General features: G+C 39.0%; 1 protein-coding gene across 1 annotated transcript in view; it reads left to right on the top strand.

The window, feature by feature from the left end:
* LOC106668015 (cadherin-related tumor suppressor) overlaps window positions 1–17643 on the top strand; it is a 300741-nt gene that overhangs the window by 262472 nt on the left and 20626 nt on the right. The window contains exons 8-9 of the mRNA XM_014396378.2: window positions 188–604; window positions 6198–6705. Of these exons, the coding sequence (XP_014251864.1) occupies window positions 188–604; window positions 6198–6705 (925 nt within the window). The remainder of the gene's footprint in view (window positions 1–187; window positions 605–6197; window positions 6706–17643) is intronic.

Genomic DNA, 17643 nt, shown 5'->3' with positions numbered 1-17643 from the left:
CACCTTTTTTTTCTGTTTGTTCGAGCCGGCCTTCCGCTCTGACGGATTTAAAATAAATCTCGGCTTAGAAGTTATCTCCTGGGCATAACCAGGAAACAAATTTCCAAGTCGACACTTCGGACACAGTTTTTTTTTCTATATAATAGACCTCTTTTGAAATCGAGTAAGGGTTTATCCTTTTTTGTAGGTGAGCGTGGTTGTCAAGGATGTCAACGATATGTGGCCAGAGATTGTACCGCCGAAGGAAGCGTCGGTGGTCGAAAATGCAGCCGCCGGGACGTTGGTCCTCATCATCAAGGCTGTCGACAAGGACGAAGGAAGAAACGGTTACATCGAGTACAGACTAAGCGGCGAAGGGGCTTCTTCTTTCACCCTGGGTGCGGTCGACGGCCTCCTCAGGGTGTCTCAACCCCTTGACAGGGAAAGCAAGGCCAACTACACCCTCGAAGTGACGGCCAGAGACCGGGGAGAACCTCCTAAATCGACCAAAACCGCCCTTTTTGTCAACGTGCTCGACATGAACGACAATTCGCCAGTTTTCGACCCGAAACAGTATTCAGCCTCTGTACCAGAAAACGCCAGCATCGGTGCAAGTGTCCTTCAGGTATTTGAAATTTTCTCTTTCATTTTATCCTTCCTAATCGCCTTATTTGGACGATTTACTCTGGCGTCTAAGCACGGAACAAGTTAAATCGATTACACTTAAAACTAACTATTCCTGTTTTGTCAGACAGTTATAATTATTATTTATGACATTATTTAAGTATCTTGTGTACTATACTTATCTAAACCACCTTGTAATCACAAGAAGCGGACCGTTTTGCATAAATTTAACCGTGCTCTATTAAGTTGTAAAGTATGAAATGTCAGTCGTGAGGTATGAAGTTAGAATAATTACAATATTGACCGTAAATTTCTATCTATCGCGATGCAGCAATTTAAACCCCGTTTAGAGCAAAAATCCATCACTCCTTTCACATTCGCAATTTACTAGGTCACTATACTTATTTTTGATTTCTTTTCATTGCTCTTTTATTTTTATTTAATGATGACCCAACTGTGTCCAAACTATTGCCGCACAGTTCAAGATTAGTGTCAGCAATAGAACTCATCCTTATATATTTATGAAAAAAAGGTGGCTTTTGAGACCGACAGGCTCATGACATGCAACGAAATAAAGCCTGATATAANGTATGTGACAACAGTCGTGTAATTTCTTAAATTTATTTTCAGTCAGGCAAAATAAAAACGTACTCGTTATAGTTGTATAAATTCAAAAGGCTTTTGATTCCATTCTCACTTAACCAGAAACTCTTAAAACTTTGGAATACTTAATAAGGAATTGAAATTTTTAATATCTTATAATTTTTTTATTATAGTATATAAATTATTGTAAGAAAATTATATTCTAGTTTTGCCTGATTTACAGTAAGTAGGGTGCTTGCGTTATGGCACTAATTCAAGTGACATGATGTGGGATAATGTCCGGTGACCCACTTTTTTAGGAGCATAGTTTGGGATGATTATTTTCTATGATTGCGTTCATTTAGAAAAAAAATGTCTTCCTTGGTTTCGTTGATAATAGCATACTAACACATTGCACACATTACAACGATTAGGTGATTAGCTTTGTCTTAGTAATGTACCATGGATGTTCAAAGATGCTGAAATTTTAATACACTGTCATTATGGTTGGGGAATAATTTTTTTTTAATTGTTATGTTTACAGATGACAACGGCCGTGTCGAGTACAACATAATATCCGGCAACGACGATTCCGTGTTCGAGATCGACATCGACAACGGTACGATCCGGACCCGAAGAAATTTGGACAGGGAGGCCAAGTCTTTGTATAATTTGGTGGTTATGGCGTCCGATCAGGCGAAACTACCTCCGCACCGTCTCTCTTCCACAGTCCAGGTAAACATATGATTAGCGCCTAGAGTTGTGTACAAAACCAGTTTACGCCACCTTTTTTTTCTGTTTGTTCGAGCCGGCCTTCCGCTCTGACGGATTTAAAATAAATCTCGGCTTAGAAGTTATCTCCTGGGCATAGCCAGGAAACAAATTTCCAAGTCGACACTTCGGACACAGTTTTTTTTTCTATATAATAGACCTCTTTTGAAATCGAGTAAGGGTTTATCCTTTTTTGTAGGTGAGCGTGGTTGTCAAGGATGTCAACGATATGTGGCCAGAGATTGTACCGCCGAAGGAAGCGTCGGTGGTCGAAAATGCAGCCGCCGGGACGTTGGTCCTCATCATCAAGGCTGTCGACAAGGACGAAGGAAGAAACGGTTACATCGAGTACAGACTAAGCGGCGAAGGGGCTTCTTCTTTCACCCTGGGTGCGGTCGACGGCCTCCTCAGGGTGTCTCAACCCCTTGACAGGGAAAGCAAGGCCAACTACACCCTCGAAGTGACGGCCAGAGACCGGGGAGAACCTCCTAAATCGACCAAAACCGCCCTTTTTGTCAACGTGCTCGACATGAACGACAATTCGCCAGTTTTCGACCCGAAACAGTATTCAGCCTCTGTACCAGAAAACGCCAGCATCGGTGCAAGTGTCCTTCAGGTATTTGAAATTTTCTCTTTCATTTTATCCTTCCTAATCGCCTTATTTGGACGATTTACTCTGGCGTCTAAGCACGGAACAAGTTAAATCGATTACACTTAAAACTAACTATTCCTGTTTTGTCAGACAGTTATAATTATTATTTATGACATTATTTAAGTATCTTGTGTACTATACTTATCTAAACCACCTTGTAATCACAAGAAGCGGACCGTTTTGCATAAATTTAACCGTGCTCTATTAAGTTGTAAAGTATGAAATGTCAGTCGTGAGGTATGAAGTTAGAATAATTACAATATTGACCGTAAATTTCTATCTATCGCGATGCAGCAATTTAAACCCCGTTTAGAGCAAAAATCCATCACTCCTTTCACATTCGCAATTTACTAGGTCACTATACTTATTTTTGATTTCTTTTCATTGCTCTTTTATTTTTATTTAATGATGACCCAACTGTGTCCAAACTATTGCCGCACAGTTCAAGATTAGTGTCAGCAATAGAACTCATCCTTATATATTTATGAAAAAAAGGTGGCTTTTGAGACCGACAGGCTCATGACATGCAACGAAATAAAGCCTGATATAAGAGGGCCCACCATAAAATTCTGGAAAGAATTCAAATAAATTAGATGTTATAACGGTGTTGGCAAAATGAGAGAAAAGCTCAATTTTGACCCTTCCATGTAGACTTAGATAATAGAAACCTTAGGAAGAAAGGTGGCCCCTGGTTTCAAGAAAGGAATAGGGTAAAGATGGGTCGGAACAGGGAGTAGGCGTAGGGATAAAAGGGACCTTAGCAAAAGTCCCTTCGACTAACCCCAACTATTTTCCAAGCTGAAGCCCATGCAACTTTGTTTGTAGTTAAAGAAAAACATGAAAGGTGCCCAGATTAACATACTCTCAGGCACTGAATGGCTTTCCACTCCGAAATTGCCTAATGCCTCTAGGGGTAACAAAACAATATTACTTTAAAGTAGGTTCGGACATGAAGGTGTAGAAGGAAAGTAACAGGCTGACCAACTAGCCAAAAAGGGCACGAACGCTCTGGATCTAGGTATTGTCTTGAAGAAAAAAGCAAATTGACACATTTAAATTTTTTTATAGGCGATCTCAAATTTACTTGAAGACCGACTCAGTAATAACATTTCCAAGGACGGTAATTTGCAAAACCAAATAACAAGTGGAATCTGTAGACATATTTAAGATTTTTTTACCTGTTGATGACTTCAAAATAGGTCGAAAGCTTAGCAGTAATAACAGAATTTGCTTTTTTTCTTCATGAGGGAAACAGTGCCCAGTAAGTCTAACATTGAAAAAAGGGGCAGACCTTTTACCAATGCGACCAGAACCAAAACTAAGTACACCGGAGTATGTGCTTAATTTGGAACTGAAAAAAATGGAATGAGAAAGAAAATCTCAAGCACTGGAAAAAGCGTATGAGGCAAGCTAAGAGATTTATAAATCTCTCAAAAAGGAAAGCGAATGAACTCCTCTCTCTCAGCAGATAGGATTTGAGGAAAAACGTCTTTTTTACTGTCATCTTAAGAAAACGGGCAAAGCACAGAAACATGCCGACGCTGAAGAAAACCAGAAACATTTGTACATATCGTTTGTGGATGTGAAACATTAGCATCGGTTATGTTGCAGCTACTTCGGTAGGACATCACACCAAAGGATGCCCAAGAATAGGCACCAAGGAAAGTGCTTAGTCTTATAAGAAAAAGCGCACTTTCCAAGGCATGACTAAAATGTATAGGGGTTCCACAATAGATCTATTTAGGTCGAGGTGGAGTAAAAGATTGTCATAATCATTAACCCCCAACCATCTTAACAATTTTTTTAAGATACAAAATACATGGCAAGATCTAGGGAGGTATGGCATCGTAAGAGGTAAACGTTCCCCGGCTTTCACCATGACCGGTGTATTGTTAAAAAACATTATTCATCTTTTAAACAATGTATCGTTAACTATATGAAAGCAAATAGCTATTAACTTAATTTTAAACCAATAAAGGACTGGACTACACAGTTCAGAACACCACTTTCTGGATTGCCACAGGTGCTTTTAAATCGAGCCCCATCAGCAGCCTCCATGTCGATGCTGGTGAAATCCCCCTGAACTCAGATATGACTTCGTAGACTTAAAGTTGTTATTGAAAATCATAGCTTCATCCAAAAAATCCTCTTACCCGCCTTTTCTCTACATCCAACCATACCAACAGTAGTTCAAATCAAACAACCAGGCACATGCACTTTGCTAACGGAACATCCTTCCTCAAAGGCGGGAACTTCATATTTCGATACCACCCATTCAAAAACAATCAACAGTCACTCTCCCTCCCTGGGTTTTACCCAAACCGTAAATTCATTATTCACTGACTAGATACAGTAAAGCAGGTACTCTTTCTTATATATACAAACTAGAATTTCTAAAGATTATGGGATGCTATGCCTAGAGCTACTTTTGTCTATACCGACGGCTCTAATGGACCTGAGTAGGAGCCACTTGTTGAGCCGTTGCTTTGCATTGGAAGATGATATGGGTGGCAGTTTCCTCCTTTTCATTACATAATCTGCAGAAGGGATCATCGATGTATATGCCCATGTTGTTAGATGTTTCCTCAAATGCCAGTGTCCGGTTAGACCTACCGCTCCTCTGAGTTTAGTCTCCTTTCCAATTGCAGCAGTGATTTTGTTAGTCTTGGTGAGGGTTGTTTCATCATAAGTTTACTGTCTAGCGCCGCTAGAGTTTATCCACTTCTCCTTTTGTTTGGATCCATTCTGCAATGGAGGATTCTATATTTGTTTTTGCTATCCCAAGTATACATTCGGGGCCTATGTATGGTCTTGCAGATCCTCCTCTGGCCAGTCTGTCTGCTTTCTCATTGCCCTAAGTTCCTCTGTGCCTTGGGACCCAAAATATCATCAAGTTGTTGTGTTTCCCCATGTTTTTGAAATTTGGGATTTATTCACTGACTAATTTTGATTTGGTTCTTTTACATGCTAATGCTTTAATGGCTGCTTGGCTGTCAGATCTTATGATGATTTTTTTGCCAGTGTAACCTCTTTTAAGTTTTTCCAGGGCCCAAGCATTGTTGGCATGTATTTCTGCTTGAAAAACCGAAGTATACTTCTCTAATGAGTTGGATTGCTCATGTTTTGGGGTGTTTCTCACTGAAGATGGAGCAATGCCGAAACGCGTTTGAATAACTCAAAAGAAAAAACCCGCGAGAGAAGACAAACCCAATAGTGGCCGAGTGCCGGTTCAACATAATTCACCGACTCGCAGACCAAAACCCATCTTCTACGATAGTTGGAATGTTTGGTTGAACCCCTCAGTTCAATGCCGTATGTCCAAATGGCGTCAGTTTTGCTCTTTTGCTTAGAAGTCGTGAAATTGTTTTGTAACGTCTGTTCGGTTTATATATATATACCGATACAGTCCGAGATTAGTGTTGGTTTGGTTCAACTTGTTCTCATCTACTTGATGACCAGGGAACACCCCCTCAACTATATTTCATGTAGATTTGTATAATTTCTTCCATGGTGTCGTTAATTTAAGGCTGTGATTCGACAGGAGTTTCCTGCTTTATTCGCTTTTATTAACGGTTTGTGTTTGATGCAGGTGTCTGCGACGGACGTTGACGAAGGTATGAATGGTCGGATCCGATACGCTATAGTCGGAGGAGACGACAACAGGGACTTTTCCATCGGCGAGGACACCGGGGTGGTTCGCGTAGCCAAGAACTTGAACTTCGAGAGGAAGTCGCGTTACACCCTGAGGGTGAGGGCGGAAGACTGCAGCCAGGAGAGCGCGGTACGCCACGACACTGCGACCATCACCGTGTCCGTAAGCGACATCAACGACAACCCGCCGACATTCCTCGACTCACCCTACTTGGCCTACGTGATGGAGAACGTAGTACCACCTTTGGACGGTTACGTTGTTACCGTGGCGGCCCACGACGCCGACACCCCGCCATACAACGGCCAGGTGCGATACTTCCTGAAGGAAGAGGGCGACCGGAGGCTCTTCAAGATCAACTCGACTACCGGAGTGGTGAGCTTGCTGAAACCTCTCGACAGGGAGCAACAAGCCGAATACACTCTCACCCTCGTCGCCATGGACACAGGTCAGTCACATACATTTCATAATATTGCTTACAAATTTATGCGACAGTTTATCATGAAATCCAGCCTACAGCCTCCATAAAACTCTAAATAATCGCACATTCAACTATTTCTTAAAATGTAAATTCAATTTATTGCTCGAAATTTTATGATGCATCTATAAATGAAGCCTTTCATTGTATTGACACCATATGGCTGATTTTATCTCTCAAAAAAATCTGGCGTTAAAACCTATTATCTGCAATTTTTCAGATTTGTATTATTGATTATTAATAAGCAGTACAAACCAATGGAATTAACAACAATTAAAATAGACGTTCCTGGTAATATTAAATTTACCGACCATCTTCATTAAAAACCTGTCACATCAGGTCATCATTTATCATAGGTCAATTAAATAAAATGTTTTCTCGATTTCATCAAGTCCGTTTTGTTTTTCCATTTAGTCAAAAATCGATATAATTTGACAGCAGCCCAACATTTGAAAACTGTATTTGAAAACAGGGCGCCTTCAGCCGTGATTTATACAAATGAAAAGTAGACTGGGGCTTAGAAAATGGCCTTGCGATGGTTACATTTTTAAAGTGAACCGGAGACTTCTATCATATATATTTTACATCAAAATATTGAGATCAGGTTTAATTGATTAGCGTGTCGAATTTTAAATTGGACGGCAGTTCTTAAATGAAAACTTTCAATTTCAATATGGACCGAGTAATTATAAATTGATTATTGAAATATAAAATAATTTTTGACGATAGAAATTTAAATTATTTAATTATATTAAATTAGTTAGTTACATTTATATAGCAATATATTTTATAGTTTTCCGATTTTTTCAGTAGATCGAGATGTTTGATTTTTTTATCGTATAAATAAATATAAATAAACATTGAATTTTTGAGGTTTTTCGGAATGAACATTGATTTTTTTTCTCGGAATCTCAAATATCATTACTGAAGATGACAAGAAGCCGTTTGAAAGAAGAAAAACAGCGAAATTAGGCTGATAAAAATTATCATAAACCAGGGCACGACTGCTTAGATTATCTGCAAGAATAGGCAAACTTTTCGCACTTTTAACCAGAATGTTAGAAAGTGGGTATAAAACCAACAAAATTTAAAGTTAACACTGAAGATGGCAAGAAGCAGTTTGAAAGAAGAAAACAGCGATGACTGTCAGACCAAAATGATCGAGTTTCTCGGCCACGACCTCTTGGATTCCCTGCAAGAATTGCAGAGGTTTCTTATTTCTATCATTAGCCTTTTCAAAAAATGAATACTGAAGATGACGAGAAGCCAAAACGCATCTGCCAGATCAACCCTGCTGGAAAAGGCAAACCAAAATGATCAGTAACGACCAATTTTTAGTTATTCAGGAACGTTTTATTCGCTTTATGAACTAACTTCGACTAACAATTTTAGAAAATGGGTTGAAATAGCAACAAAATTTAGAGCTCATGCTGAAGCTAGCGAGAAGCGGTTTGAAAGAAGAAAACAGCGAAGATAGACAGACCAAAATGATCAAATAGCTCGGCCACGACTTCTTGGGTTCCCTGCAAGAATTTGCAGATTTTTCTCATTTCTATCATTATCGCCTTTTCAAAAAATAAATACTGAAGGCGAGAAGTCAAAACGCGTCTGTCAGATCAACCAGCTGGAAAAGAGAAACCTAAATAATCAGTAACGACCAAATTTCAGGTATTCGGAAATGTTTTATTCGATTTATGACCTAACTACGATTATTAATGTCAGAGAGTGGGTAGAAAAAGCAACAAAACTTAGAGCTAATACTGAAGATGGCGAGAAGCAGTTTTACAAAAGAAACAGCGAAGATTTGCAAGAATTTGCATATTTTGCTCATTCATATCATTTTCGCCTTCTCAAAAAATTGGTAGAGAAAATAAAAAATACTGAAGATGGCTCAAGCCGAAACGCGTCAACCTAGCTAGAATAAGCAAACCCAAACGATCAGTAACGACTAAATTTCAGGTATTCTGAAAAGTTTTATTCGATTTAAGACCTAACTACGACTAAGGAGGTATTGGTTGGCTGAGTCTCTTTTTGTCGCAGCACAACGACATCAGACTTGACCAAATATGACCAATTTCTTAAATATTTCTGTCAAGAGATTTACCTTAAGTAAAACGGCCGTAATAAATCAATTAGGGCCAATTGGAAGGGCAGATCTCGCAATCCGTCATAGAAAAGAGTCTGGCCCAAATAAGGGTCGGCCAGATAATGCCAGAAAATTGCCCGCGCGCTCTTCTCACATTCATCACACTCCTATGTGATTACAACCGGCCTCATTTGTTCCAACTCTTTAGTGATGACGGCCTTTTGTCTTGCTCGGAGACCGAGGACAAAGGGACGAGAGATCCATCGCCTGACCTCTCGGCCTCCAATCGTCGCCGCACACACCATTTGCACGTCTTCAAACCCCTGATAAAACGTTATTAGCTCTCTTAACCACTCGTGGGAAAATAGAACCATAAAAACCCGACGGATAATCTTGAATTTGTTTTGTTTCATTATCCAATGATCAATAAAAAAAATAAAAATAATAACGATGACGTTCCTTTCCTTTCCCACACTCGCCCTGTCCTCCCCTGCCAATTTTTAAACACAAAAATACTAACTTAATTTATTTGTCTAAAACTTCCTTTACAATTAATAACAATAAAAAGTGAAAATTGAAATTAATATAACCCGAAAAACAATAACACTGTATAAAATATACACCTACCTTTCTTCGCATTGAAATCTCCGACATTTCTTAATTGAATATGGAAATGGAACCATATAATTTCAAACGTTATTAATTATGTAATACATTAATTATTTACGAAAAATGTAAACATTTTAAAGTAAAAGTACCGATCTCAAATATCCCAATTGGTGGTCAAGAAAAACATGTAAGCACGTCGCATAACTTTTTCCCGGTTTGCACTGCTTTTTTACATTTTTTGTAAATAAATAAAATGTGCAAAACACCAAGAGAAGCAAACATGATGAAATATAAATCCGTAAATAAAGTTACATTCCGAACATTTTTACATGTCCAGATAAATAAAAAGATATGAGAGAGAAAGATTGAATCAATATCGTTTTATTTAAAACATCTCGCAAACTTGGGTCAAGCACGACCTCTTTTACAATTAATGAGACAAGAAAAAAGAAACTGAATAACAATGTATAAAAGAGAGAGAGAGAGAGAGAGAGAGAGAGAGAGAGAGAGAGAGAGAGAGATTTACTGAAGACGGACAGACAGAAAAGAAAACAGAGTGAAGAAAGAGAGAAACATAGAGAGAGACTTGCAAACAGGCAGAAAAGAAAAGATAGAGGAGAAGAATGATCATTTTGGTCCTCCTATTCTCGCTATTTTGGTTTATCAAAGATATTTCTGCTTCTCGCCAACCTCAATGGACATAGACCCTTGGATAGACTAAAGCAGTGAGCAGTAGGCAGACCAAAATCATCTGTAACGACCAAACTACGGATTGATGATCTGATCATTTTGGTTTTTTTGACACGTACGACGCTTTTTTCGGCTTTTTGACATGCCTATCCTCGCTGGTTAGGTTTCTCGACATCTTCAGTGGACACAGACCTACTTACAGTAACTCAGCCAAAATGAAAAGTAACGGCCAAGTTCATCACGACACTTCGAGGAAATCTCACACTCAATTTGTGATTTTCACTTTGTTACTTGGGCAAAGTTTCTACACCACTGAAGGTGACGAGAAGTGGGCATGTTTGTCAAAAACGGCCGTTTTGATTTTCCCATCCTGTTGGTTTTGGTCAGTCAATCATGCTTCTCACCATCATCAGTAGGCACAGACCCACAGATAGACTATAACAGTGAGCAATAGATAGAGCAAAATGATAAGTAACGGCCAAGCTACAAGTTCATCACGCCACTTCGAGGAAATCTCACGCTTAATTGATAATATTACTTTGTCACTTTGGCAAAGTTTCTGCACCACTGAAGATGACGAGAAGCATGTTAGTTAGTTTTAACATGCCAACAGAGCGGAGACAGGGAACCATGGTGATCCCTAACGACCGAACCAAAGGTGGGTTCTGATCATTTTGGTCTGCCAACCCTCGTCGTTTAGGTCTGTCAAATATATTTCTACTTCTCGCTCAGAGATCTTCAGTGGACACAGACCGGCGAGGATCAAAATGATTGTTAACGACCAAACTCCAGGTCAATCACCTCATCACGAGCATCACTAGGAAAACTCCTTCCTATACTGATTTGGTCGGCCAAACCTGCTTCTCACCATCAATAGTGTGCACAGACCCACGGACAGACTAAAGCTGAGAGGAACATGCGGACCAAAACGTTTAGTAACGACTTCCAGTTCACCACCCACTGTATTTTAAAGGAAATTGACCCATTTATCAGTTTGGTAAAGTTTGTACGCCACGAAAAGTAGATAATCCAGGTATGTCCAAATTAATCTCTGCCAATCCTTGCTTTTTTGGTCAAATATATTTCCGCTCTCGCCATCTTCAGAGGTCACGGGGACCCAAATACAGACTAAAACACAGAAAAACGGTAAGATCGAAAATGATCCAAAACGACTTAATAACACAACCACCGTTGTCCTGATTTTTCAAAACGTCCGGATTATTTTTCAACGCGTGTATATCACCTGCTCCAGACCTGTTTTATTCCTTTCTTCAGCATTATTGCAGTTATTCGGTTGATCCGAATTTATGCTCATCCTCACGCCTCGGTCTCAATTAATAAAGACTAGCTGGACTCCACTGTACTGGAATAAATAAGGTAAAATACTTGGAATTGTAAATTGTTGAGCTTTTGGCAAACTTATAGTAAATTCGAAACAGCTTTTAATATTAAAAACAACAGTAGTGAATAATTGTTATTGATTTACAAAAAGGTTTATAAGGTTTTCTTTTAGGTCTTTCTCGGCTGAATTGAGCAATATTTGTTAAGTGGCTTACTTACGCAGGTGGACTTGGACTTTCTTGTCTGAAAAGGAGTTACATTATTTGTCTACAGTATTTTCTTAAGTAGGATTCTGTTTGCAGGACTCGTCGGGTGCGTTAATCCACCGGACAAACCACTGTGTCTCAACGGTCCGGTGAAAGTGTTAGGCGCACCTCGAGACAATCTGTCAGTTTAATTGCCGGAATAAATTACTTAGCGAAGGGTGTAAATATATGCGGCCGACTTATTAAAGCTGATAAATTAGAATTATTGTGTCACGAGGATTTTCACAATGGCTGTAGCTTATTATGAACAATACATTGTTTCGTACGGGTTTGCACGTTGGCCTACGCGAAAAGTCAAATTTTTTAACACCTGGATCGAAATTGCTCGGAAGTTTGTGCAAAGACGAAAAGGACTGTTATGATCTTATGATCGGACGAGCGGGGAATGAACTTTTAAATTTTTTTTTTCATCCGTGCGCTTTTATTTGCCGTGTCTTTTTATTTCCTCCCGTCCCAAACCAGATCAAAGCCGGTGACAAACATCCGCCGACATAATTCCCCGGGATTGGGGCAAACGAAAAAATTCCACCGTTCGAACATAGCTCGGGAGTTTTTCTCAAGGCATTTTCGGAATGTTTGCGACCCCGCTTTCAACCCTGATGCAGACCGCCAAGAGAATAATACAAGATGGTCCGTCTCCGCTGAAGAAATAATTCAATATGTCCAGAGGCCGACTTTACAGGACGATTCGGTCTAAATTATCCAGGGATTAACGTCCGTGTGAAATGCAACAAGGTGACACAGGACATAAACCAAATGATTTCTAGAGTAATAAATTAATAATTAAACATTCATAACTAGTTATACTAATAATAATGTGTTAATAATGATACACTGATTACATAGATTTTTTCATTAAATTTCTGAAGTTCAATTGCTCAATTCAAGAATTTCTTTCAATTAGAAGAAAATCAACAACATAAAAATAAAATAAATTCTCTCTCTCTCCTTATCTCTTGCTCTTCTCCCTCTCCTTTTTACTCAATCTCTATTATTCTTTTCCCTCTATCTCTATATTCTCTCACAATCTTTCTCCATATCTTCTGATCTTCTCTATCCTCTCTATTTTATTCTCAAAAGTAATAATTATAAATTAAGCTTGAGATTTGATTTAAGAGAGAGTGTGATAAGAGGTATGATGAACATGTAGCTTGGCCGTTAGGTATCATTTTGATGTACCTGCTGTGTCACTCTGTCCGCTGGTCGGTGTCCATGGAAGATGGCGATAAGCAGAAAATGTTTGACAGACCAAAAGAACGAGGACAATCGGACCAAAATGATCAGAATGAACCCGTAGTTTGGTCATTACCAATCATTGTGATCTACTTATTGCTCCCTGCTTTAGTCTATCCGTGCGTCGGTGTCCACTGATGATGGTGAGAAACATGATGGTTTGCCTAAAACAAAGAGGATAGGAAGACCAAAATGGCCGGAACCAGACTGCAATTTCGTCGTTACCGATCATCCTGGTTATCCTGTCTTGCTGTGTTGATCTGACAAACATCATGGTTCCCTGTCTTCGCTTTGTTGGTTTGTCAAACTTTTCGCTACTTCTCGCCATCTTCAGTGATACAGAAACATTGCCAAAGTGACAAAGTAATAATTATCAATTAAGCGAGAGATTTCCTCGATGTGGCGTGATGAACTTGTAGCTTGGCCGTTACTTATCATTTTGCTCTACCTACTGCTCACTGTTATAGTCTATCTGTGGGTCAGTGCCTACTGATGATGGTGAGAAACATGATGGACTGACCTAAACAAAGAAGATAGGAAGACCAAAATGGCCGGAAATAGTCTGTAATTTCGCCGTTAGCGATCATCCTGGTTATCCCGTCTTCGCTTTGTTGGATTGTTAAACTTTTCTCTACTTCTCGCCATCTTCAGTGATGCAAAAACCTTGCCAACGTAATAATTATCAATTAAGTGTGAGATTTCCTCGAAGTGGCATGATGATCTTGGCCGTTACTTTTCATTTTGGCTGTGTTTGTATACGTAGGTCTGTGTCCACTGAAAATGTCGAGAATTAGGAACATATTAGACAGACCTCACCAGCGAGGATAGAAATTCGGGTTGCCTGATGGTAATTTTCGGTTAAATATGGCAAAAAGCTGAGGAAAGCGTCCGACTGTCACAAAAACGGGCGGAAAGGACCAAAGTATAGGTTCATGATAACACTTCAGGATTTTAGGGTAAAAGGGCAGTAAAGTATTTGGAGTTGGTAAAACCAAAATAACTTGCCATTAAAACCGATTCAACTTGACTGAAAATATAAAAGAGCTAGACTTTTATCGAAATCCAGTTGGGCAGAAGACAGACGTGTCGACTGGCCAAATCAGGGGGCCCGTTTCCGTTGCGAATTTATCGACGCCGGACCGACGCTCCGTGAAGAATCATATTGTCAAAACAGCGTGTTATTAGAGAGGAAGGCGTGATGATCCGAACAGGCGTGGAAGAGCTTTTAAGGGTTGTATACACTGACCTCAACCGGTCCAGGTGATGAGGGCGCTAATTACACCCAGTTTGATAAATGTACGATAAAAGTTTGACGTGTTCGTGAAGGGCGAGGGGAGGCGGTCGGAGGTAAATCACAATTAACCTTAGAATAGAGGAGACCTCACCCCCGGGGCACTCTTAATTTCTAAATCCGTGTAATATATAGATGTTGAGCCCACCTCCGGGTCCCGCATTCTTTAGGGTTAGGTGAACGCTGTTCCGACCGGCTGGCTCCCGATTACAACGAAGTACACTTTCTTTAATTTTCAAAATCAACATATTAAAAAAATTATAAACTGACAATGAGACATCTAACCAACCAGCCAAATAACCACCTAAACCTATCTTGCACCTATAAATGTGTGTATATGTGCTCGCTAACTAACGAAAACTTGTCTATTGTTAAGAAAAACAGCAATCCATCTGTGATAATAAACTAAAAGTTAAGGTAGTTGATAAATTAGAAAAATTAATGTCAAATTGTCATTCTGGTCCGGATATGATACCACCCATATTTTTAAAAAAGTGTGCCACTGAGACAGGGAAACCCTTAACACTACCGTTTAATAAGTCTATCTGTGATATGAAGGTACATGATACATGGAAAAAAAGTTATGTTTTGCCACTTCTAAAATCGGGAGATTGTAAATGAATAATAAATTATAGTCTGGACTCTGATATTGTTAAAATATTTGAAAGTATAATCTGTTATATGTTAACACCTAAATTAAAGTTGTAGTCAATGATCAGCATGGTTTTATGGCTGAACGTTCTACCACTACAAATCTCCTTTGCTTTCACACCGATTTTTCCAAATCCTTTGACAAGACGGACTCAATAGAAATGATAAATGATGGAGTGAGTGTGGTGGTCGATCCTTTTTAAAAAGATAGTTCCTACTCACAGTAAGTTGTTTTGCATCGATCCGGATTTCGATTAGCTCATCATCAAGTTGAAAGACTTCTACAACCACGTCTTTCGACATGAATTGCAAAAGACGGACTCAATTTTGCTGAATAAGCTATGCGACTTGGACATAGACATTGTTCGGTGGATCGGGTCATATCTAAAAGGCCGCACGCAAATTGTAAAATTTTATGTCAAAGGAAATAAATGCACCTTCAGGGATACCACAAGGTGGGATAAAGGGACAGATGCCTTTTATTGTTCAAAATATTTATTAACGATCTGCATGCATGTATAAAGTATAGTAACATAAAAATGTTTGCTGACACGATCATGGACTGCAACCTCTTACAGAGGGGACCTAAACACTTTAGAGCAATGGTGTGCAAATAATAAAATGTATTTAAATTGTGAGAAATGTAAGTCTGTTACCTATAGTAGAAAAATGATTGATTTAGAGTACAATTATGTGATTAATGTCTGTCTTAGAAAGACTTGATGTGATTAAAGACTTAGGTGGTATGATAAGAAATTAACATTTAGTAACCACATAAACAAAATTTAAACTAATGTTATGAAAATGTTAGGATTTGTCTCAAGGAAGTCAGTGGACTTTAACAGTAAGACAGCCTGTGCTATATTATTCATACGTGAGACCAATCCTTGAATATAGTAGTATATTTTGGGCCCCTATGTACAATAAGCCTACTTTCTTTCTGGACAGAGTAAAAAAAAAGTTCTTAAGAATTGCAGCATTTAAGTTAAAAATTAAAAGAGAACCTCATAAATATGGTCCACTTTTGAATGAAATTGGTATCCTCTCTCTGGAAGATAGAAGATTTCTCACTGATTTGCTGTTCCTCCATAAATTGTTACATTCTACAGTGGATAGTCCCAAGCTTCTTATGATTTATGTACCTCAGTTTATTTCGAGGATAATTAAGATATTTTGTCCTATTCCTAGTCAAACCAACTATATGAAATACATGACAAAAAAAAGACTAATGCTGGAAGGGAATGAATTTAATATTGATTGGGTTTTCTCTAGCTTACATCAAATTAAAAACACCATAATAACTGAGAAAATAAAGCTTTATGTTAGTCACAAAAATGTATTACTCTATGGGATTCTCCTGTAAATAAAATAAACGTACTCTTTATCAATAAAAATGTATCCTCAAATAGGTACAGGACTAATTTCTTAGAGTATTATCATCCCTGTCACACTTTTTGGTTATCCATTTTATTAAACAAATCATTAATAAATGTAATGAGATGGTTAAAAAGGCAATCCTAGGCTCGTGACGACCTTGGTTTTGCCTTCCGGAAATGACCCGATGCCTGGTCCCATTTGCATAAGCGCCATCGAGTCACAAAAGAACTCGAGTCGGACTGAATCATCGCCTTTATCGCCCGGGTCCCATCGGCCCTCGTACAATTTATTTGTTCTCGTGTTGAATAAATAATCCCAGATGGCGAAAGATGTACCACAACAGATAAAATGAACCTGAATAAATAAAACTGGTGGAGATTAAATAGAACCAAAAGTCTTTTGAAGCATCAGGCCGTAATTGACGAAAGACTATTTTGAGAGTTTTACCCTCTAACGTCCAACCAAATACCAATAATAGAACAAAGAACCACCTATAAACCTAAGAAGAAAATATCAGCCGTATAATTTGTAAATGACACCTGGAGGTTCCACAGGAGGGAAGAGACTGACAGCGATTTCGGGAAAATATTGGGATAAAAAGCGAACCCTCTTGATCATAAATCTCATAAATTGAAAGTTGGAAATGACGGTTTACAACAAAAACCAGGATTTTTTTNGCAACAGGGCAGGCATACCGGAGGCGGGCAAGGAAGGCAGTAGAACCAGAGAAGTGGCGGCGAATGTTCTGACAGCATATTCTTGTTCCTATGCAGACATAGAAGAATGTGAATGTATGCACCACCATCCACATCCTTCATGTCCGTGTTCCCATTTTGTGACAACCATGGAATAACCTGCCCAGTAGCCCGTCCCATCCAAATCCAGCTCGTATTACAAGAACTAAAGGGCAGATAAGGAGTCAACACATACAACCAACATCTTTCTGGACATATAATGTTCAGAGCTTTGTGATTGCGAACAGCTCAGCGCTAAAGTTGGTGCTGAAGGATTGAGGTAAAAGTGGTACTTTTTGTTACCGCTCGTAAAAGCGGCTTCTAGTCAAGTCCACTAGAGCCGTCGGTATAGACAAAAGTAGCTCTAGACATAGCATCTCATAATCTTTAGAAATTCTTGTTTGTGTATATAAGAAAGAGTACCTGCCTTACTGTATCTAGTCAGTGAATGATGAATTTACGGGTTTGGGTAAAACCCAGGGAGGGAGAAAGACTGTTGATTGTTTTTGAATGGGTGGTACCAACTTTCTGGACATATAATGTTCAGAGCTTTGTTGATTGCGAGCAGCTCAGCGCTAATGTTGGTGATGAAGGGTTGAGGTAAAAGTGGTACTTTCTGTCACCGCTCAT

The sequence above is a fragment of the Cimex lectularius genome, unplaced genomic scaffold, assembly GCF_000648675.2.
Source record: "Cimex lectularius strain Harlan isolate CLEC.00 unplaced genomic scaffold, Clec_2.1 scaffold88, whole genome shotgun sequence".
Lineage (NCBI taxonomy): Eukaryota > Metazoa > Arthropoda > Insecta > Hemiptera > Cimicidae > Cimex > Cimex lectularius.
Note: the sequence above shows the minus strand (reverse complement) of the source record. Positions and strands in the feature narration are given on the sequence as shown.